The sequence below is a fragment of the Mustelus asterias genome, chromosome 13 (assembly GCF_964213995.1).
Source record: "Mustelus asterias chromosome 13, sMusAst1.hap1.1, whole genome shotgun sequence".
Classification (NCBI taxonomy): domain Eukaryota; kingdom Metazoa; phylum Chordata; class Chondrichthyes; order Carcharhiniformes; family Triakidae; genus Mustelus; species Mustelus asterias.
This window is the reverse complement of record NC_135813.1, coordinates 83399407-83423240: the sequence shown is the minus strand read 5'-3', so window position 1 is coordinate 83423240 and position 23834 is coordinate 83399407. Positions and strand designations below refer to the sequence as shown.

Sequence of the window (23834 nt, the reverse complement as noted above, 5' to 3'; positions counted from 1 at the left end):
TATCCCTCAAAGGCAAATTACAACACTAAATTCTGGAATCCCCTCCTAAATCTCTCCGTTTCTCCATCCCTTTCTTCCTTGAATACAGTCTTTGGTCACGTACTTTCTTATCTCCTCATGTTCAATGTCAAATTTTGTTTGCAAGTCATTCCTGTGAAGCACCTTAGAACATTTTACAGCATCAAGGGCGCTATTTAAATGCGAGTTGTTTCTGCTCTCATCATCAGGAATGCACGAGAATGTCATTGAGATGTAACACTGCCATTTAAATCAGACTTCATCTCCTCAGGTTCAAACAAGTAAGAATAATAGAAATCTGGAACGCATTCTCAACTCCCCCAGATGTGTGATTAACAATCAGCTCTTTAATTTCTCCACACAGATACTGAGTGGGTAAAATGGTTGTCTCTGAATTGAAGGTCATGGATTCAGACCCCCCTCCAGACGCTGCAGCACAGATTCTAGGCTGACACTCTCAATGTAACACTGAGGGAGTGCTGCACTGTCACAGGTGCTGTCTTTTGAATGAGCTGTTAGACCAAGGCTTCCTCACATGGGTGTAATAGTACCAGGCCGCTATTCTGTTGTGGAACTGAGGAACTCTCCCCGAAATCCTGGCCAACAATTATGCATCAGTCAAGATCACCTGGAGATTGTCACATAGCTGTTTGTGGGAGTTTGCTGTGCGCAAATTGGCTTCCTACATTGCAACATAGAAACCATATCATAGAATCCCTACAGTGCAGGAGGAGGCCATTTGGCCCATTGAGTCTGCACTGACAACAATCCCACCCAGGCCCTATCCCCCGAACCCCACATATTTATCCTGCTAATCCCTCTAACATACGCATCCCGGATTCAAACCCGGGTCCCCAAAACATTAGCTGAGTTTCTGTGCAACAGCGACTGTTACTTCACAAAATACCTTTCTCTATTCATTCGTGGGACAGGGGCGTCACTAGCTGGCCAGCATTCATTGCCCATCCCTAGTTGCCCTTGAACTGGCGGCACAGTAGCACAGTGGTTAGCACTGCTGCTTCACAGCTCCAGGGTCCCGGGTTTGATTCCCGGCTCGGGTCACTGTCTGTGTGGAGTTTGCACATTCTCCTTGTGTCTGCGTGGGTTTCCTCCGGGTGCTCCGGTTTCCTCCCACAGTCCAAAGATGTGCGGGTTAGGTTGATTGGCCAGGTTAAAAAAATTGCCCCTTAGAGTCCTGGGATGTGTAGGTTAGAGGGATTAGCGGGTAAAATATGTGGGGGTAGGGCCTGGGTGGGATTGTGTTCGGTGCAGACTCGATGGGCCGAATGGCCTCCTTCTGCACTGTAGGGTTTCTACGATTTCTATGAGTGCTTCGCTTGGCCATTTCAGAGGGCAGTTGAGAGTCAACCACATTGTTGTGGCTTTGGAGTCACATGTAGGCCAGACCAGGTAAGGACGGCAGATTTCCTTCCTTAAAGGACTTGAGATCTAACTCTGAAGGAGCAATATACCTCGTGTCACTAATGAACCAGATGGGGTTTCATGGTCATCAGTAGATTCCTAATTCCAGATATTTTTTATTCTATTCAAGTTGTGCCGTGGCGGGATTCGAACCCGGAACCTTAATAGTCTAGCGATAATACCACTAGGCCATTGCACACTACAGCTTTCATTGGTTTTAGAGTGCTTTGTAACGTCCTGAGGATGTGACAGGTGCAATGGAAATGCAAGTACTTCCTTTTGAAAAATTCAAATGTTTTGAAGGCTTTCTAGAAACGTCCCCATGATAATTACCCATCGCAGGATGGAAGGGAAGATTTCAGGATGGAAAAACTCATTTCACTGTACGGTACGAAGCTTTAATTGATTACATCCTTCACAACATCATAGACTTAAAAGCTGCAAATGTTAACTCCCGAGTGGGACTAAGAGTTTTAGTCAAACTGTTAATTTATTATCACCATGAATATTTATGATTCCACTCCTGAGATTGCCAGATAAACACTCAAGGATGTCTCTGTGCATGGGATGAAATTATGAACTGGTAAAGCTTTCTGGATTCTGTCTTTACATTTAATGTTCTTTTGTAATAAATCATAAGAGACTGTGGAATGGAAACTGCAGAGAGAAAAAAAGATAAGCACATTTTTGATCTGCTGTAATAAAATGGCATGGTTTTCAATGCTTTCAAGCACAAAGGATCGTCCAGGGGAAAATTCTCTAAGTGAAAGAGCTTACATTTATACAGCGCATTATCATATCGTCAGGACTACCCAGAAATCTGATCATTAGCTCATCTGCTGATTGCCAAAACCTGCTCTGCACGAGGTGGTGGGTCCATTTGCCGGGTGACCGCGCTCGGAATATTGCCCAGCTCAGGGACCGGTACTGATCGGGACGCCAGGGGGAAGATGGAGGGAGAGCGCGGCTAATTGGTTGCTCGTTCATAGAGCTGGCACAGGCACAATGGAGTGAATGGCCTTTTGTCTGTGTTACATAATCCTTTAAGTGACGCCATGGGGTCTTTGACATCTGCCTGAGAGGACAGACAGGCCCTTGGTTTAACGACTCTTCTGAGAAACAGCATCGTTGACAGTGCAGCACTCCCCTCACTCCATCAATCCAACCCTCAGAATTGGCCAGGAGTCTTCAAGAAGTAAAGACTTATTTTCTAGACATGGTTTTTGGGGAACAACAGGGCCTGCGACCATCTTTGCTCATTACTTATGCGAGTGGATGAAGACCTCGACCTGAAGTTGACAAATTGTGGCCTCACTCATTGCGGGCTAGGGCCACTGTTCATTGAATGAGTGAGTGAGAGGCATTATGACACAGAGAGAGTCAATCATTCCATCAAGTCTCTATCGGAATGAGGTTTCATTCTGTTTTTATTTCATGATGCACTGTGATTTTTAAGCTAGTAGCTAATGTATTGAATTCCACATTATTACAACAATATGCATTGATATGGGCACCTATTATGAAATGAAACATCCCAAGGTGCCTCACTGATACATTATTGGCCACACACGGTGGCACAGTGGTTAGCACTGCTGCTGACCGGGACCTGGGTTCGATTCCTGGCTTGGGTCACTGTCTGTGTGGAGTCTGCACGTTCTCCCCGTGTCTTAGGTGAATTGGCCATGCTAAATTGTCCCTTAGTGTCCATTGATGTGCAGGTTAGGTGGATTAATCATTGTAAATGTGTGGGGTTATGGGGATAGGGCATGGGGAGGGCCTGGTGCAGACTTGATGGGTTGAGTGGCTTCCTTCTGCACTGTAGGGATTCTATGATTCTTCTATGAGGTGTCAGGACAGGTATCTGAAAGCTTGCTTAAAGACGTCGGGTGGGACATTCCAGTCCTGCCCGCCACGAGAATCATCACAAGTGGGGCAGAAAACTGGATGGACCAGCAAAAAGGTCCGTTAACGTTGGATAGGAATTTCGGAAAATCCCACCTGTAGGTTTAGCATCTAAAGGGAGAGGGCGGTAGAGAGTCAGAGAGGTTTAGAGAGGGAATTCCAGGGCTCTGGGTCCAGGCAGCTGAAGATACATCAGTCGTAGAGCAAATAAACTTGTGGATGCGCAGGAAATCTAAATGGGAGGAGTGCAAACATTGGGAAGAGTTGTGGGCTGGAGGGGATTACTGAAGTCTCACAACACCAGGTTAAAGTCCAACAGGTTTATTTGGTAGCAAATGGTACCAAATGGTATTTGCTACCAAATAAACCTGTTGGACTTTAACCTGGTGTTGTGAGACTTCTTACTGTGCCCACCCCAGTCCAACGCCGGCATCTCCACATCATGGGGATTACTGAGGCAGGGAGGGAATGAGCAAGGATGATCATTTGAATATTGAGGCATTGGCAGAGCAGGGGGCAATGTAGGTCACCGAGCAGAAGGTAGCAGAGCTTTGGACAAACACAAATTAATAGAAGCGGTTTGTCAGGAGATGATCTGGAAGGAGCCAATCATCAGCGAGCTTGATGGAGTTGTTCCCAACAGACACAACAGCTGAAAAGGTGTGGAGTGGAGTAACTGTGTGCAGGAAGGCCACAAGAGAAGATGGGGAACGGCCAAGCCTGTGGGCACTGAGGGGCAACGGAAATGTTTAATTTAAGACTTTTGTTGGGGCCAGGGATTCAGGTTATCTCCACAGAATTCCTACAATGCAGAAGGAGGCCATTCGGCCCATCAAGTCTGCACCGACCACAATCCCATAACCCCACATATTTACCCTGCTAATCCCCCTGACACTCAGGTCAATTTAGCATGGCCAATCAACCTAACCCGCACACCTTTGGACTGTGGGAGGAAACCGGAGCACCCGGAGGAAACCCACGCAGACACGGGAAGAACGTGCAGACTCCACACAGACAGTGACCCAAGTCGGGAATCGAACCCGGGTCCCTGGTGCTGTGAGGCAGCAGTGCTAACCACTGTGCCACCGTGCCGCCCCATTGACATGGATAAATGGGGTTGTGTTACAGCCTGCCTGTAACCTAACTGAATGACAAAAGAGAAACAGAATATGAACAACTTCTCACCTGGTTGAATGTTGCTACAACACAGGAGGAAGTGAACTAGTTAGCGGTATAGTGCAGCGATCGCAATGAGTTGGGAGTCAGGCTGAAAATATCAACATTAATGGATTTGCATCAAAAAACTCAAATACAGTCCATCAAGGGTGAGTTCCACAATCCAAATCTACCCTGTATATAATGCTCGGCCATTGATGTGCATACATCCATTGCACCCACTTCAATAGCAATATCCTTCCTGAGGTACAGTGCCCAGTCTGAACTCCAGATGGAGTCTGACAATAGAAGTGCACTTCGGTCCAAAAAACTTCTGCAGGAGGAGATAAACAGGTCAAATATTTTTATAAAAATCCCTTACAAAGAGGAATTTAAGCCATCCTCTAAGAGTAAACAAATGGGGGTTAACGGATTCTCTGAGACACCATTGCTGAACTAAATAACTCATAGAATCATAAAACCCCCACAGTGCAGAAAGACGCCATTCGGCCCATTAAGTCTGCGCTGACTCCGCAACATAGCATCTTACCCATGCCCCATCCCTGTAACTCCACGCATTTACCATGGCTAATCCCCCCAACCCTTTATCTTGGGACACTAAAGGACAATTTAGTATGACCAATCCACGTAACCTACACATCGTTGGGAGTGTGGGAGGAAACTGGAGCACCCGGAGGAAACCCACGCAGACACGGGGAGAACGTGCAAACTCCACGCTGTCACCCGAGGCTGGAATTGAACCCGTGTCTCTGGCACTGTGAGGCAGCAGTGCTAACTTGATGGCCTGTTCTGTGCTGTACTATTCTATGTTCTAACCACTGTGCCACCGTGCCGCCCCATCTCAGAAGATGGTGATGCAAATTTCACAATTCCTACTTGAAAATACATCTCTGTATGTCGCCAGAAACCTCCGACCCAGTGGCTGGGATTCACCGGTGTGGTTTGCGGTGAATGGAGTTTAGCCAAAGCGCCAAATTCTCCATTCTTACTGGGAGCATTGGCAGGGCGAACAGGATTGGAGAAATCCAACGTTCACGACCAACATCCCGAAGTGAGTTACAGGCAATGCTGTAACTTGTGAAGTGTGGTTGCTGCTGTAATGCAGGAAGATGCAGCAGCCAACCAGTGCACAGCAAGCTCCCACAAACAGTGGCCCAGTAGTTCAATTAGCTTCAGTTGGCCGGGATAAATATTGAGCGAGGACACCAGGGAGAACATCCCTACTCTTCCTCAAATACTAACGCTGGATCTATGACATCCACTTCATAGAATCCCCACAGTATAGAAAGAGACCATTCAACCCATTGAGTCTGCACCGACCACAATCCCACCCAGGCCTTATCCACATATTTACCCCACTAATCCCTCTAAACTACGCGTCCCCGGGACACCAAGGGGCAATTTAGCACGGCCAATGCACCTAACCTGCACTTCTTTGGACTGTGGGAAGAAACCGGAGCAGCCCCACGCAGACACGGGGAGGACATGCAGACTCCGCACAGACAGTGACCCAAGCCGGGAATCGAACCCGGGTCCCTGGCGCTGTGAGGCAGCAGTGCTAACCACTGTGCCGCCGTGCCGCCCCACATTAAACACTTGAGAGGCTAAACTTGGCTCCAGCTCCAACATTCCATTGCTCTTTTCCAGTTTGATTGCATTAACTTGCAAAAAGCCTAAAAGATTAAAGTTAGGAAGGTGAGCAGCGTGTTTTGATTGTGGGAATGTAAAGCTAATCTATATGCTGAACTTTATCGTTTCAAATGATTATTTTACCGAAAACCATTATTGCTCTCTAAAGGAACCTATTCAAGTTGTAAAGCTAACCGTCATTATGGGAAATGCTTTTCATTTAATGAACAGGTTTTATGGATGCGACCATTATTGTTTCTAATGTAGCTCAGATAATAAATATTCTCAATGTGCTGTTCAAAGCTATTTTTTATCGTGAGAATCAATAGCTAAGAAATTCTTACTTCTAACGTATCTTTAGATGACTACTGAATCCAGCATCACAGTGGCAGTGATTAGCACTGCTGTCCCACAGCGCCAGGGACCCGGGTTCAATTCCGGCCTCGGGTCACTGTCTGTGTGGAGTTTGCACGTTCTCCCCGCATCTGTGTGGGTTTCCTCCGGGTGCTCCGGTTTCCTCCCACAGTCCAAAGGTGTGCGGGTCAGGTTGACTGGCCATGTTAGGGGGATTAGCAGAGTAAATATGTGGGGTAACAGGGATAGGGCCTGGGTGGGATTGTGGTCGGTGCAGACACAATGGGCCGAATGGCCTCCTTCTGTGCTGTAGGGATTCTGTGAACATTTTGCTTTAAAGAATGTCAAAAAACACGATTGGGCCTATTTTAATTGAGCTTTTTTTGAACTGATGCATAAATTCAATACATGCACCTTTTATTAAGGATGCAATTCTGTATTGGGCCAGAGACATTTGGCAATTTGGCAATGTTGATTTTTTGTTTCTACGCTCTCTATAGATTTCAGGCAAATTTTTAAAAAAGTTTCTTAAGGTGAAAATGGTTGCTGAGCCTGGATTTCTTCCAAAAGAGAGCAGCTCTGACATGACAGCGATCCCTCAGTGGCCACATCGGCCTAGCTGTTTGTGGTCAGGACTTTGAGTGCACAACCCACTGGCCTACTCGACACATTGTTGACCGTTTGCCCTCCTTTTACCGCTGGACAGAAGCCTGGCTGTGGGGTGAGGGAAGAAGGAGCAACACTCCGAAAGCTTGTGCTGCCAAGTAAACCTATTGGACTTTAACCTGGTGTTGTGAGACTTCTTACTGTGTTTACCCCAGTCCAACGCTGGCATCTCCACATTGTGGGGTGAGGGGCAGAGCGACTGGTTCATTAATTAATTAGGAATTTTGGAGGGGGGGGAAATAATACCAAATTGTAACTCCATCAATTAACTTGTTAAAGTTAAGTGGTTAACACTGCTGTCTCATTGTGCCAGAGACCCAGGTTCACTTCTGTCTGTATGGAGTTTGAAGATTCTCCCCGTGTCTGCGTGGGTTTCCTCTGGGTGCTCCGGTTCCCTCCCACACTCCAAAGATGTGCAGGTTAGGTGGATTAGCCATGCTGAATTGCCCCTTGATGTCCCAAGATGTGCAGGTTAGGTGGATTGGTTAAGCTAAATTGACCCTTCGGCTGGAATTGTACCGGCCCGCCTGCCACAGGAATCGGAGCTGGCAAGGGGTGGACCACTGAAAGGTCTGTTGACCTCGGGCGGGATTTTATGGTTTTGGGATGAGCGAGGACATAAAATCCCTCCTTCGTGTCCAAAGATGTGCAGGTTAGGTGGGTCAGCCATGGTAAATGCGCAAGGTTTCAGGGATAGGGCAGGCCTGGGTAAGATGCTTTTTCAGAGAGTCGGCACAGACTTGATGGGCCGAATGGCCTTCTTCTACACTGTAGGCATTCTATGGAAGTGTTTAATTAGGCTCAAGACTTGTCAAAGATGATCTCAGTTAATAGATGGTAAAGATCAGATGGCAGCCTCAAGCACGAGGCAGTGTTCAGAATGGTCACGGTTGAGTTATCAGTAAACAGGAGTCCAATTCACAAAAGAGTCACTCAATATTAAACTGAGAACAGGGAACGCTAATGGAGGACGATGGTTTAATTCTTCTCAATGTTCTGCGGGAAAGCTTAAGTCATTAAAAGCAGCATCTGCGATGATACTGAGCTCAGATTGGATCATTGTTCTCTGTCGTTAACAGACTTTGTCCTTCCAGAGAAAGGTTGTCCCGGAGAAGGCCGCAATCTGCGATTTGGCTCCAAAACCATCTGGTGACTTGTGCTGCCATTTGAGCCCACGTGGATCTGGGATGTCTTCAAGGATAAGCTGTGGTACCATCACAAGCGATGAACGGGATACCAAACATATACTTAACATCAGAGGGACTGCAGCAGTTTCAAGAAGGCAGCTCACCCACCACCTTCTCATGGCAACTGGGGATGGGCAATAAAAATGTTGGCCTAGCCATAATGCCCACATCCTGTAAAATTAATTAATAACTATAGGTTGGCACTTGTAGAACAGCAATCAAGGGATGTGGGTTTCGCTGGTTAGACCAGTATTTATTGCCCATCCCGAATTGTCCTTGAGAAGGTGGCAGTGAATTTTGAATGACTTTAGAGGAAGGTACAATGAGTCTTTCAATCCTGCTCTGCCATTCAATTAGATCATGATTCATGTAAAGCTAAACTCCTTTGTCTGCTTGGCTCTACATTCTTTGATATTGTTATCTATTTGATTTCAGTCTTGTACGTTGCAATTGATCCGTGGTGTCATCAGAATTTGGGGGGAGAATGTTCCAGATGTCCAATACCCTTTGTGGGAAGAAGTGCTCCTTAATTTCGCTCCTAAACTCCTTGCTCTAATTTTAAGGATATACCCCATTGTCCTGGATTCACTGGCTAGAGGAAATAAATAATAAAAGTTAACTCCACACATTTACGCACTTGACCCGCTAATCCTCCCTAATCTGCACACCTTCGGACACTAAGGGGCAATTTAGCATGGCCAATCCATCTAACCTGCAAATCTTTGGAGTGTGGGAGGAAACCGGAGCACCCGGAGGAAACCCACACAGACATGGGGAGAACGTGCAAACTCCACACATACAGTCACCTGAATCCGGAATTGAACCCTGGTCCCTGGCGCTGTGAGGCAGCAGTGCCATCGAGCCCCACTCACTTCCTTCCTGAGGGGCAGTGCGCCCTCCAGGTGAGGTCCAATCAAAAGTAAAAGCAAAATACTGCAGCGGATGCTGGAATCTAAAACAAAAACAGAAAATGCTGGAAAATCTCAGCCGGTCTGACAGCATCTGTGGAGAGGGAACAGAGCCAACGTTTTGGCTCTTCTTCAGAGCTAAAGAAAATGGCTGAGGTCTGATTGAGGCTGTGTACAACTGGAGCAAAGTGTCATCCTCTTGGTACTCTAGGTTCTGTGAGCTAAAAGCCAACATTCCATCAACTTTACTGATAGCTTTCTGCTTGTAAATCCCTTTCCTACTTCACTTGTTCTTCACCTCCCACCCTCACCATGCTAAAGGTGCTATATAAACGCAAGTTATGGTTGAGGTGTAGAACAGAAGTCATAATTTCCCTACACAGCGCGAAATGTGACTGGCGTTCCCCACAGAGAGAGAGACATTCTTTTGTTTCCCATTTCCTATAAATACATACACAGATTCTCAGCTCTGAGTCACACTCAAACATCTTCGTCTACGCAAGGACTGACTGATGGCTTTAGGTGAGAGCCGGAATCTGAATTAAAAGGAAAACAACCTTCTGAGAGAGGAAAAAAAACCCAAATCATTGAATGAAGAAGAGGGTTGACTGAGCAAGTCCCAGACATTTAATACAACTCTTCACAACCAAGCTGTTGTTGCACCCAATACACGGATGGCCCGATGAATAACCACCCAAGGGTCACATCAGCCATCCAGTCCATTCAGCAGGGACCAGCTACTCATGCGTGAGACGTTACCACTTTCGAAACTCCAGCAGAGGGTAGAATTCAAGTGCAAAGTAAGCAACAAATAGGAACAGAAGTGGAAAAAACATCCCACCCATCGCTTTGAGAGGAATGGTACCTCCTGAATACGCCAATTACAACAACAACCTACATCTAGGTAGCTGCTTTAATATGGTAAAACATCCCAAAGTTTGAAAGCAATGTCAGCATAAATTTGACACAAAGCCACACAAAACGTTGTCCACCCAGGTGATTGAATGTCTAACGTAGAGCAGTGCAACACAGGAACAGGCCCTTCAGCCCACGATGCTGTGCCAAACATGACGCCAAATTAAACCAATCCCTTCTGCCTGCCCTTGCTCCATATTCCTCTATTCCTTGCATATTCATGTGCTTATCTAAAAGTCCCTTAAACGCCCCTATCGTATCTGCCTCCACCACCACCCCTAGCAGCACGTTCCAGATACCTACCTCTCTCTGTGTAAAAAAAACTTGCCCCTCACATCTCCTTTGAACTTCCCCCCCCCCCTCTCACCCTAAGTGCATGCCCCCTAGTATTGGACATCTCAATTCTGGGAATAAGATTCTGATTGTCAACCCTATCTCTGCCTCTCATAATTTGACAGACTTCTATCAGGTCTCCCCTCAGCCTCCGCCGCTCCAGGGAAAACAACCCTAGTTTGTCCAGCCTCTCCTTATAGCTCATACCTTGGTCGAAGGCTTCAAGGTGTGTCTTAAAGAATAAGGGAGAGGTAGATTGGCTGAGAGGTTGAGGGAGGGAATTCCAAAGCTTACGGTCTAGAGGGCTGAAAGCATGGCCACCATGGTGGGAATGAAGCAAAAATTGGGGATGTGCAAGAGGCCAGGATCAGAGAGGACTGCAGAGATCTCAGAGGGATGCAGGGGCTGTAGCGGGTTTATACAGATGGCAACAGCAACACATACATTAAACTTCACCACACACAGAGACTGTATGAAGTGAAAATACTGATTCTAATCAGTCAGATGTGATTACAGATTAAAGCAGACATTGGGAGATGAATAAATGATGTCCTTTAATCCCTTGCACCGAGAGATTATGGTCTTGTGATGAGTTAGAAACATATTAAAAGAGGTAAGATTATCTGTCGCATTACCCGCTGGTATTCAGCAGAAAGTGCAGAGTAAATGAAGGAAGATCAATAAATTAACAGATAAAGGAAATGCAACAATCCAAAACACATTGAATGAGAAATAACCAGAAAACTTACATTTACATAGCACCTTTCACAACCCCAGGGCCAAAGGTGTAGTTACCGTTGTAATGTAGGTAATGTGATGATTTTACACACAGCAAAATCCCACAAACTGCACTATGATATTGACAAGATCGTTTTCCTTTTGTTTGATGCTCATTGAAGATAATTATTGGCCAGGACACTTAACATATAAACTAGAATCAGGAGTAGGCCATTCGGCCCTTCGAGCCTGCTCTGCCTGGGAAGATCATGGCTGATCATCAAATTCAATATCCTGATTCTGCCTTCCCTCCATATCCCTTGATCCCTTTAGCCCCAAGAGCTATATCTAATTCCTTCTTGAAATCAGACAATGTTTAAGTGTCTTGGCCAATATTTATCTTCAATAAGAATCTACTACTTTCTGTAATAGTGAATTCCACAGGTTCACCACTCTCTGGGTGAAGAAATTTCTCCTCACCTCAGTTGTAAAAGATTTACGTCTTATCCTCAAACTATGACCCCTAGTTCTGGACTCCCCCACCATTGGGAACATTCTTTCTGAATCTACTCTGTCTAACCCTGTTAGAATTTTATAAGTTTCTATGAGATCCCCTCTCATTCTTCTAAACTCCAGTGAATATAATCCTATCCGATTTAGTCTCTCCTCATATGACAGACCTGCCATCCTAGGAATCAGCCTGGTAAACCTTTGCTGCGCTCCCTCTATAGCAAGGAGGGAGAATTGGCCTGCTGTTCTTCAGTTGGTGCCATGGATTTTGCATCTACTTGACAGAGCAGACAGGGTCTCAGTCTAACATCTCATTCAAGGGTTGGCACCTCTGACAGCGCAGCATACCCTCACTGGATATGTCAGCCTGGATTATGAGCTGAGGCCTCTGGAGTGGGACTTGAAATCATGAACTTTTAGACGCAGAGCCAACACTGAGCCACAGCTGAAGCTTAGGGGACCCCTTCCCGATCTTAATCCTGACGCATTGCCTCACACCTCCCTGGGAAGAGAGAGAATAAAAATGATGAGGTGGCACGGTGGCACAGTGGTGAGCGCTGCTGCCTCACTGCACCAGAGACCCGGGTTCAATTCCAGCTTCGGGTCACTGTCTGTGTGGAGTCTGCACGTTCTCCCCGTGTCTGCGTGGGTTTCCTCCGGGTGCTCCGGTTTCCTCCCACACTCCAAAGATATGCGGGTTAGGTGGATTGGCCATGCTAAATTACTCCTTTGGGTCCCAAGATGTGTAGGTTAGGGGGATTAGTAGGGTAAATACATAAGGTTACAGGAATAGGAGCTGGGTGGGATTGTTGTCAGTGCAGGCTCGATGGGCCGAATGGCCTCCTTCTGCACTGTAGGGATTCTATGATCAATCCAGGGAAATCTATGGATTTCCATAGATTCTGGCACTTCTCTCACCTACTTTCAATAGATCAGTCGCAGACCCAGAGATCTATAGATCTAAAGCAACTTGATTTGCTGAGGTGTGGCCAAGGACTCATCTTACCTTCCAATGCAGTCTAGGCCAGGGAGGGTCAGAGAGGTGAAAGGTGATTGGAGACCAATCATTATCTACCTCCTGGGGTCAACTGAGGAACCGTGTAGATGGAAGTCCGCGAGTAGCCTCCAGCTCTGCAGACTGAAGACAGTGATGAACAGAAAGGTCAGGGGGGAGGAAGGTGATAATAGTTTATTATAAAAAACACCAGTGTCAGGAACAAGGGACTCAGACTCAAAAACAGAAAATGCTGGAAAAGCTCAGTGGGTCTGACAGCATCCGTGGAGAGAGAATAGAGCCAACGTTTCGAGTCTGGATGATCCCTTGTCGAAACGTTGGCTCTATTCTCTTCCCACAGATGCTGACAGATCTGTTGTGTTTTTCCAGCATTTTCTGTTTTTGTTTCAGATTCCAGCATCCGCAGTATTTTGCCTTTATCTTGGGGACTCAGACTGTTGGATTCCAAATATTGAATGGTGTGGTGATGAAGGGCAATGGATTTGATAGTTCCGGTCCCTTGGCATATGTAAACTTCACATTAACTTCGAGACAGGAAAGTGTGAGGTGGTGCATCCTGGTGGGACGAATAGGAGGGTCACATGTTCCTTGAAGATAAGAGTCTGATTGAGGTAAGGGGATCAAAGGGATCTAGTGAAACTGACGCATAAATTGCTAAAAAAAAACACCTTAAAGCCAGAAAAATGGCATTTTAGAAAGATAGAATTGAAAAACTTTGTTATATCTTTAATTGGATGTTGCTTGGAGGGCGGCACAGAGTTCTTGTCTCTTTGTTACCAAAGGTCACAGAGGCAGTGGAGCAGATGCAAAAAAAATAGATTTAGCAAAAATGATGCCAGAACTGAGAGGTTATAACTGCCAGGCAGGTTGGCACTCATCTCCAGGGAAGAGAAGGCAAAGGGAGGGCCTGATCACAGAATCACAGAATACTACAGTGCAGAAGAGGCCCTTCGGCCCATCGAGTCTGCACCGAGGCATGAAATGCCCTGACCTGCCCACCTAATCCCACTTGCCAGCACTTGGCCCATAGCCTTGAATGTTATGGCGTGCCAAGTGCTCATCCAGGTACTTTTTAAACGATGTGAGGCATCCCGCCCCCACCACCCTCCCGGGCAGCGCATTCCAGACCATCACCACCCTCTGGGTAAAAAACAGTTTTTCCTCAAATCCCCCCTAAACCTCCCAACCCTCACTTTGTGTCCCCTCGTAACTGACCCTTCAACTCAGGGGAACAGCTGCTCCCTAGCCATCTTGACCGCGCCCCTCATAATCTTGTACACCTCAATCGGGTCGCCTCTCAGTCTTCTCTGCTCCAGAGAAAAAAACCCAAGCCTATCCAACCTCTCTTTATAACTTAAATGCTTCATCCCATCCTGGTGAATCTCTCCTGCACTCCCTCCAGTGCGTTCACGTCCTTCCTATAATGTGGTGACCAGAACTGCACACAGTGCTCCAACTGTGGCCTCACCAAAGTTCTATACAACTCCAACATGACCTCTCTGCTTTTGTAATCTATACCCCGATTGATAAAGGCGAGTGTGCCATATGCATTTTTCACCACCCTATTAACCTGCCTGTCCACCTTCAGAGGTCTGAGGACAAACACACCAAGGTCCCTTTGTTCTTCAGAACTTCCCAGTGTCAGACCTTTCATAGTAACTTCCTTGTCAAATTACTCCTTCCAAAGTGCATCACTTCACACTTCTCAGGGTTAAATTCCATCTGCCACTTATCCGCCCATTTGACCATCTCGTCTACATCTTCCTGTAACCCAAGACACTCAACCTCACTGTTAACCACCCGGCCAATCTTTGTGTCATCGGCAAACTTACTGATCCTACCCCCACAAAGTCATCGATGTCAATTATATAAATGATGAACAATAGGGGGCCCAGCACGGATCCCTATGGGACACCATTGGTCACTGGCCTCCAGTCACTAAAGCAGCTGTCTGTCATCACCCTCTGTCTCCTACCACTAAGCCAATTATGAATCCACCTCGTCAGATCACCCTCTATCCCATGTGTATTAGCCTTCTTAATAAGTCTCCCATGTGAGACTTTATCAAAGGCTTTGCTGAAATGCATGTAAACTGCATCAACCGCACTACCCTCATCCACACTCTTGGTTACAAGCGCAAAAAATTCAATCAAATTTGTTAGGCATGACCTCCCTCTGACAAAACCATGCTGACTATCCCTGATCAAACCTTGCCTCTCCAAATGGAGATAGATTCTCTCCTTCAGAATCTTCTCCAGTAGTTTCCCAACCACAGACGTGAGACTCACTGGTCTGTAGTTCCCTGGCTTGTCTCTACGACCTTTCTTAAATAGCGGAACCACATTAGCTGTTCTCCACTCCTCTGGCAGCTCTCCGGTGGCCAGGGAGGAATTAAAAATTTGGGTCAGAGCCCCTGAAATTTTCTCCCTTGTCTCCCACAACAACCTGGGACATAATTCATCTGGACCTGGAGTTTGTCCACTTTTAAGCCCACCAATACCTCCAATATCTTGTCACTCCCTCTGATAATTTTCTCTTGAACCTCAAAATCTCTCTTCCCGAGTTCTATGACGACCTTCTCATTCTCATGGGTGAAGACAGATGTGAAATATTCGTTTAGTACCCTATTGATGTCCTCTGCCTCCACCCACAGATTTCCCCCTTGGTCCCTAATGGGCCCTACTCTTCCCCTGGTTATCCTCTTCCCATTGATGTACTTATAGAATATCTTAGGAGTTTCCCTGATAGAGGTCTTTAAGATGAGATAGGAGGTTTGAGTAGATGTAGACAAGATGTTTCCACTTGTGGAAGAGACCAGAACTAGGGCCCACAAATATAAGATAGCCACTAATAAGTCCAGTCAGGAATACAGGAGAAACTCCTTTACCCAGAGTAGTGGGATTGTGGAACTGGCTTCTACAGGGAGTGGTTGAGGTGAAGAGCGTCGAGGTATTTAAGGGGAAGCTGGAGAAACATGGAAACATAGAAACTAGGAGCAGGGGTAGGCCATTCGGCCCTTCGAGCCTGCTCCGCCATTCATTATGATCATGGCTGATCATCGAATTCAATATCCTGATCCTCCCTTGATCCCTTAAGCCTCAAGAGCGATATCTAATATAGAAACACACAAGGGAGAAAGGAATTGACGGATATGCTGATCAGGTGAGATGAGGTGGGGGGGTGGGGTGTGGAAGGAAGCCAACTTAAGCATAATTACCAACACACAGCAAATGGACCAAATGGCTTGCTGTAAAATGTGTGGCATTTCCTTACCAAACAATGTACAGCTCTCCCCAAGATTAGAAGTCATCAAGTTCATGAAACACTACTCTGATACAAATCGCAGATACAGCACCTTATCTGAAGACAGCAATGATTTATAGTTCCAATGGTTTTTCCTCGCAACCTCATTGAAAGGGCCTGGGGTCCACAGAGTTTTGCATTGTTTCCGTATTTGGCAGTTCAGAGGTTGTTCAAGATTCATGAATATCACAACCCATCGATTGCAAGTGGGAGACAGATATAAAGAGTTCTTTTCACAGTGAGGTTGAAATTAGTGTCCGGGGTCTTAGGTCCCACATTTCAGCCTTCCCGTTTAATTAGATCGAATCACACTTCTGGACTTTGTCAGCAGTATTGACTTTCCCAAATCTCCATGGATTATCATTCAAAATTCATTCAATTACTGACCCGGTGCTGCACAGTTAGACAAAAAGTATTTGAAAATGATGACTAGAAATACAACTTCAAAGCTCCTCACAAACCTCAGTCAGTTTTTTAAAGAGAAGGATGCACAGTTTGAGGGATAGGATAGAGTGGTTCAGCACTGTCGATTAAGCAGATGTTTGTGGTACTTACAGACTAAGTCACTGCCTGCCATTAAGTGCGAGGTCACTCTTAAAGATGAAAGGAAAATCAAAAACACTTGCTGGTGAGGATAGCCATTATCTCCAGTGTTAGATATGCAACATAGAAAGCATTCTTTCTGCTTGTATCACAGCTTGGTATGAGCTCCTGCTCTGCCCAAGACTGCAAGAAACTACAAAAGGTCGTGAATGAAGCCCAATCCATCACACAAACCAGCCTCCCATCCATTGACTCTGTCTATACTTCCCGCTGCCTCGGCAAAGCATGATTAAGGACCCCACGAACCCCGGACATTCTCTCTTCCACCTTCTTCCGTCAGGAAAAAGATACAAAAGTCTGAGGTCACGTACCAACCGACTCAAGAACAGCTTCTTCCCTGCTGCCGTCAGACTTTTGAATGGACCTACCTTGCATTAAGTTGATCTTTCTCTACACCCTAGCTATGACTGTAACACTACATTCTGCACTCTCTCCTTTCCTTCTCTATGAACGGTATGATTTGTATAGCGCGCAAGAAACAATACTTTTCACTGTATGTTAATACATGTGACAATAATAAATCAAATCATATCAAATCAAAACATTGCTTAAACCTACAATGTTGGGCCTCCAACTTTGGACCTCACATTAGGGACTGCTTTACTCTGCCGATGGTAGGTTTGCGATTGGGTCTCTTACAGCAAAGATAATCCGGAGACCCAATTCTTTACTGTATTAAAGAACATGCTAATATATTAAAAGGAAATTTATCGATTTTTTTTTTCTTTTCAACCCAAATCATGCATTTAGCCAACTTGGTTCAGTGACTCACTGCTGGGTCAGACGTTTGAGGGAGCCATGATCCACTTTAGAGAATTGAAGGCATTATCTAAGCTGTCCCTCCCAAAGCGGTGCTACGGCAGCCCTGCACTGTCTGAGGTGCTGCTTTCAGAGAGATTTCAAGGTCCCATAGACAGGGTGGATAGTCAGAGGCTTTTTCCCAGGGTGGAAGTGTCAATTAAAAGGGGCCATGAGGTGGAGATGCCGGCGTTGGACTGGGGTGGGCACAGTAAGAAGTCTCACAACACCAGGTTAAAGTCCAACAGGTTTATTTGGAATCACGAGCTTTCGGAGCGCCGCTCCTTCATCAGGTGAGTGATGATGTAGTGGACTCGCCTGATGAAGGAGCAGCCCTCCAAAAGCTCGTGATTCCAAATCAACCTGTTGGACTTTAACCTGGTGTTGTGAGACTTCTTACAATTACAAGGAGGCACAGGCTCAAGGTGAGAGGGGGAAAGTTTAAGGGAGATGTGCGGGGGATGTTTTTCAAGCAGAGAGTAGTGGGTGCCTGGAACACGCTGCCAGATGAGGTGGTGGAAGCAGGCACATTAGCAACACTTAAGAGGTATTTGGATGGGCACCTGAATAGACAGCGAATAGAGGGATACGGACCGAGTAAGGGCAGAGGTTTTCTTTAGTTTAAGTAGAGCATCATGATCGGCACAGGCTCAGAGGGCCGAAGGGCCTGTTCCTGTGCTGTACCTTTCTTTGTTCTTTATTCTTTGTACCTCTTTAGGTGAAGGTAAACCGCCCCTTTAATCAAAATTACTTCCTGACCACAAACAAGTATGTCTGGAACAAGTGCTGTGGAACACGCAGGCGGTTTTGCTGCAATTTCCATCTTGCCACTAGGAGGTGCAATTGAACCATCATTCTGGCAGTGAGTGAGCTTCGAACTGAATGGTCCTAAACTGTGTCGTTTGCAGGCATTACGCAGGGGCAGTGAGCCACAGGACTTCTTGCCTAGCCTCAGAGTTTGAATCAAGCCAATCATTTTCTAAATCTGTAAAAAGAGAAATCAGGAATTGGGGAAACATTACTGCCCAAGAGCAGAACTCTTAGAATTCCCAAATTTAAAAAAAGGGGCAAGATTTTACCAAACAGCCACAGGTCGAAATGGTAAATCCGTGGAATCAGGCCAGGTTTGAAAACATGCGGTTTCATAAATTAAAATAGGTTGCTTATTTAAATTGTAGAAAATAATTTGAACCGCACCTGTCACAATCTCAGAGTGTTCCAAACCACCTTGTAGCCAATGGAACACTTCCACTGTGGTCACTGTTGTAGAAACATAGAAACTAGAAGCAGGAGGAGGCCATTCGGCCCTTCAAGCCTGCTCCGCCATTCATTTTGATCACGCTGTAATGTAGAAAACACAGCAGCCGAATCCCGCACTGCAACATCCCAAAAACAGCAATAAGATAAATGCCCAGATTCTTTGATCCTTTTAGTTACTGCTGGCTGTGGGATGAATACTGGGCACCACATCCCCTCACTCTGCCTCATATTGTGAACATGGGATCTCTTACATCCACTTGAGAGGGCAAATGGGTCCTCAGTTTAACATGTCATCTGTTATACGACCCCTCTGACAGTGCAGCACTGCCAGACACTGTAGACACTGTCTACACTTCCCGCTACCTCGGCATAATCAAGGACCCCCACGCACCCCGGACATTCTCTCTTCCACCTTCTTCCGTCGGGAAAAAGATACAAAAGTCTGAGGTCACGTACCGACCGACTCGAGAACAGCTTCTTCCCTGCTGCTGTCAGACTTCTGATTGGACCTTCTCGTGTCTGCGTGGGTTTCCTCCGGGTGCTCCGGTTTCCTCCCACAGTCCAAAGATGTGCGGGTTAGGTTGATTGGCCAGGCTAAAATTTCCCCTTAGTGTTCCTGAGATGCGTAGGTTAGAGGGATTAGCGGGTAAATGTGTAGGGATATGGGAGTAGGGCCTGGGTGGGATTGTGGTCGGTGCAGACTCGATGGGCCAAATGGCCTGTTTCTGCTTTGTAGGGTTTCTATGATACCCTATGATACCTCGCATTAAGTTGACCTTTCTCTACACCCTAGCTATGACTGTAACACTACATTCTGCGCTCCCTCCTTTCCGTCTCTCTGAACGGTATGCTTTGTCTGTATAGCGCGCAAGAAACAATACTTTTCACTGTATGTTAATACATGTGACAATAATAAATCAAATCAAATCAAAACACTGCCTACAGTACTACACAGGGAGTATCAGCCCAGATAACACCTTCAGGACTCGGGAGTGGGACTAAAACCCCATGACTACCTCGGTCAGAAACCGGCGGCACGGTGACACAATGGTTAGCACTGCTGCTTCACAGCTCCAGGGATCTGGGTTCGATTCCTGGCTCGGGTCACTGGCTGTGTGGAGTTTGCACATTCTCCTCGTGTCTGCGTGGGTTTCCTCCGGGTGCTCCAGATTCCTCCCACAGTCCAAAGATGTGCGGGGTAGGTTGATTGGCCATGCTAAAAATTGCCCTTAGTGTCTTGGGATGCGTAGATTAGAGGGATTAGCGGGTAAAATATGTAGGGATATGGGGGTAGGGCCTGAGTGGGATTGTGGTCGGTGCAGACTCGATGGGCCGAATGGCCTCTTTCTGTACTGTAGGGATTCTATGATTCTATGAAACGAGAGTTAAAACGCACTGAAACACAGCTGGTATGACATGGTGATGTAAACAATCCCTCATTTAGGAAATGGATCAGGTTAAATTGATGATGGAAGCGCCGTCATTCACGGATTGAACATCCAATCAGTCTAGAAACTTCCAAAATGTATTAACGCTGAACCCAAACGCATTAAATATTCCGTCTATTTCTGTAGCTGAACAAAAACCTGCATAAAGGCTGGTGCCATTTAATTTTGGGACTCAGGAAACTGAATTCTAAGACCAAGTTACTGACTGACTCAACGGACAAAAACAGCTCCCTCCATTTGGAAGGGTCTTTACTTGTATTTAAACACAGCAATACACACAGACAATTCTCCTGTAGGCTTCCTGACATTCCCTCTGTATCAGATTCACCGTGCTGCAGTTTGAGATATCCTGTATGCAGGGAATCATTATATCTGACTCACCAGTCTGAGTGAGTGAGGTGTTTTATTAGTGTTGGGGGGCAATTGTTCCCAAGTTGTGGGGGCAAGTGTAACAATTCCACTGCCACTGGCTTCCACTCACACAGACGGGCGTTCATCAGATACAGATCCCCAGTTACTGTCAGACAGTGGGCCACCAGGGGGAGCTCTCTAACAATCTCAGCCTTGGATAGATATAAAGAAATTCTGTGAAGAAAAATCAGATATCCTCATTTTAAGTAAACATGATGACAGACAGCAGTTACAGATGTTCCCTTGGATCTGCTGCACTCCTTACGGACCCTCTTGTTAGCTTCTGATAAAATTTGAACTATTTGTACACATTCTTCAGCTTTGAAGAATGCATATTTCATAGAGTCTTAGAGGTTTACAGCATGGAAACAGGCCCTCCGGCCCAACTTGTCCATGCCGCCCTTTTTTTTTTAAAACCCCAAAGCTGGTCCCAATTGCCCGCATTTGGCCCATATCCCTCTATACCCATCTTACCCATGTGACTGTCTAAATGCTTTTTAAAAGACATAAGGGATTTCATAAGGGATCCTGAAGATGCATCAAGACCCAACGAAGTTTGGTTACGGAGATAGGCAGCAGACTAAGGAGCAGGGGTGGGGGTGTATCCGCTGGCTTTGCCAGTGAGGAAGTCTCCACATTCTCTTCCGATGCCCCTGCGTTCTCAGCTGTGGTTTCAACACAATTAAAATGTGTTTTTATTTTAAATAAAAATAAAGGTTACCTTCTCAAATTATGGTTTGCCAAATGTGTACCAAACATATTTCAATTCACACTGGCACTGGGTTGGGGAAAATGAACTAACAGCACTGATCACCTGATCAGATGTTGCAGATCAAATCTCCCCAATTCCCCAGCCAGCTTCAAAAGGCAGTCAGTGCTTAGATGGCGAGTTGCCCAGTTTATTGCTATCTGTGTGCATGCATGTGTATCCATATATGTGTATGTACCTCTGTGTGTATGTGTGCGTGAGTGTGCATACGTGTGAGTGCATGTATGTGTGCATGTACATTTGTATGTATGCATATGTGTGTGTATGTGTGTGTGCATGTATGCACATGTACCTTTGTGTGTGTGTGTGAGTATGTATGTGTATCTGTGTGTATATATATGTGTATGAGTGTGTGTGTGTGTATATGTGTGTATTTGTGTATGTATATATGTGTGTATTTGTGTGTATGTATATATGTGTGCGTGTTGCATACGTGTGTGTGATTGTGTGAGTGTGTATATGGGTGTGTGAGTGAGTGTGTGTGTGTGAATGAGTGTGTGAGTGAGAGTGAGAGTGTGTGTGTGTATGAGTGTGTGTGTGTGAGTGAGAGTGTATGTGTGTGAGTTGTTAATCCATTCACCTCATCCCAGTAATGGTCGCAGACTCTGTGCAGACTCACAGCAGGCGAATGGGGGGAAGGGGGTTTGGGGTTGATGGTGGGGGTGTGGGAGGGTGTGGAGGGGGGGGGGGGGGGATATCTGAGCAGGGGCACAGACTCTGGGAGCTGCTGTCTGGCTGTTGCTGCTCTCTCCGGCACAGTGTGTGTGTGCAGCCAGTCAGTGGAGCCTGCACCGCACATCCCCAGAATGGAAAAGTTGGCACAGAACATGTTCCATTTCCAGTAAAGCTGGGCTTTCAGTGTGGATCAGGTCGGATCCAGCCTGCTGAGCTCCGAGCATTCAAAAACACACTCCCCCCCACCTCCCACCCCGCTTGTTTGTTTGGATTTTTTTTTAACCCTTCTCTCTCTCCCCCACCTTCTCTGGAACATTGTACATTTCAGTGTGAATCATTTCTCCAGCAAGAATGGAGCTGTGTGTAATAAGCAGACTGGAGCATTAAGGCGCTCTTCCCCCACCCCCCTCTCTGTCTATTCTGCACCCAGCATCTCCAGCAGCATTCAACAATAAACTGCTACTTACAATTCCGCTGTCCATGACACCGCTTGGAGCTGGCCCCGATTCTGCCCTGGGTAAATAGCATGTCAGCACGGTGACCATCACCAGCATCATGCCCAGAGCAGCCGCTTTGTAATCCAACAGGTCTGTGCGCTCCAAAGCGCGATCTTCTCTCCTCCTTCCTCCCTCACTGAGTGCTCATTCTCCCAGATGTTGGATAAAAATGTTCACAGCCCAATCCCCCCCCCCCTCCCTCCCCACTATCCAATCTTCCAGCTCCTCAGCAAGCCCCACTACATAACATTACTTATACCCTCCACACACACCCCCCAGAAAAACACACACAAACCCATTGCATCTGCAAAAAAAATTAACAGCAGGCAAAATAAACTTTTCTTTCTATCTATTCCCCCTCCATCCGACCTGGGGAGTGCCAATCCTCTGCACACACTCACACACAGGCAGCTGACTGTCGCTCCGACTCATTAGTTTTCTAAAAAAAAATTGAATTAACAATGCGATTGGGTTGGATTTGAGTCGAATCTGAGTGTGGGACAGCTCACAAAAAAAAACCCCTTAACAACCAGTGTCTGTTAGATCACCGAATTCAGTCTCTCTCCTGCCAGCCCCTGGTCTGCGTGGGATTTCCTTTGGGGATAAAAGATTTCTCTCTCTCCCAGGAAAGCTGTAGCCTTTGACAGGCTGGCAAATGCAGGTCCTCCTTCTCCTCCACCCCCAGTGCAGTAAGGAATCAGGAATTGCATCTTATTAGCGTGGGGCAATTATATATAGTTAGCCAACCCCTATCACCTCCCCCCACAGAGGTTTTAACACCAGAGTTTTGTCTTTCTGTGCCTTTTAGCTTTGACAAAGGATCGTCTGGACTCGAAACGTCAGCTCTTTTCTCTCCTTACAGATGCTGCCGGACCTGCTGAGATTTTCCAGCGTTCTCTCTTTTGGTTTCAGATTCCGGCAGCCGCAGCAATTTGCTTTTATTTCGCATTTCTATAGCACCTTTCATCACCCTCTAAGCCTGGGAAGTATTTTGATGCTTAGTCGCAGTTGTAATGGGCGGCACGGCGGCACAGTGGTTAGCGCTGCTGCCTCACAGCGCCAGGGACCTGGGTTCAATTCCCGCCTCAGGTCACTGTCTGTGTGGAGTCTGCACGTTCTCCCCGTGTCTGCGTGGGTTTCCTCCCACAGTCCAGAAGGCGTGCTGGTTAAGGTGCATTGGCCAAGCTAAATTCTCCCTCAGTGTACCCAAACAGGCGCCGGAATGTGGCGACGAGGGGATTTTCACAGTAACTTCATTGCAGTGTTAATGTAAGCCTACTTATGACTAATAAATAATGTACAAAATGAGGCAACCAAT

At 46.4% G+C, this 23834-nt stretch overlaps 1 protein-coding gene across 1 annotated transcript in view; it reads right to left on the bottom strand.

Annotated features, from left to right (window-relative positions):
• The window catches only part of mmp17a (matrix metallopeptidase 17a), a 105733-nt gene extending 83094 nt beyond the window's left edge, over positions 1 to 22639 (bottom strand). The window contains exon 1 of the mRNA XM_078227148.1: positions 22487 to 22639. Within this exon, the coding sequence (XP_078083274.1) occupies positions 22487 to 22576 (90 nt within the window). The 5' untranslated portion in view covers positions 22577 to 22639. The remainder of the gene's footprint in view (positions 1 to 22486) is intronic.
• Between the last annotated feature and the right edge of the window lie 1195 nt (positions 22640 to 23834).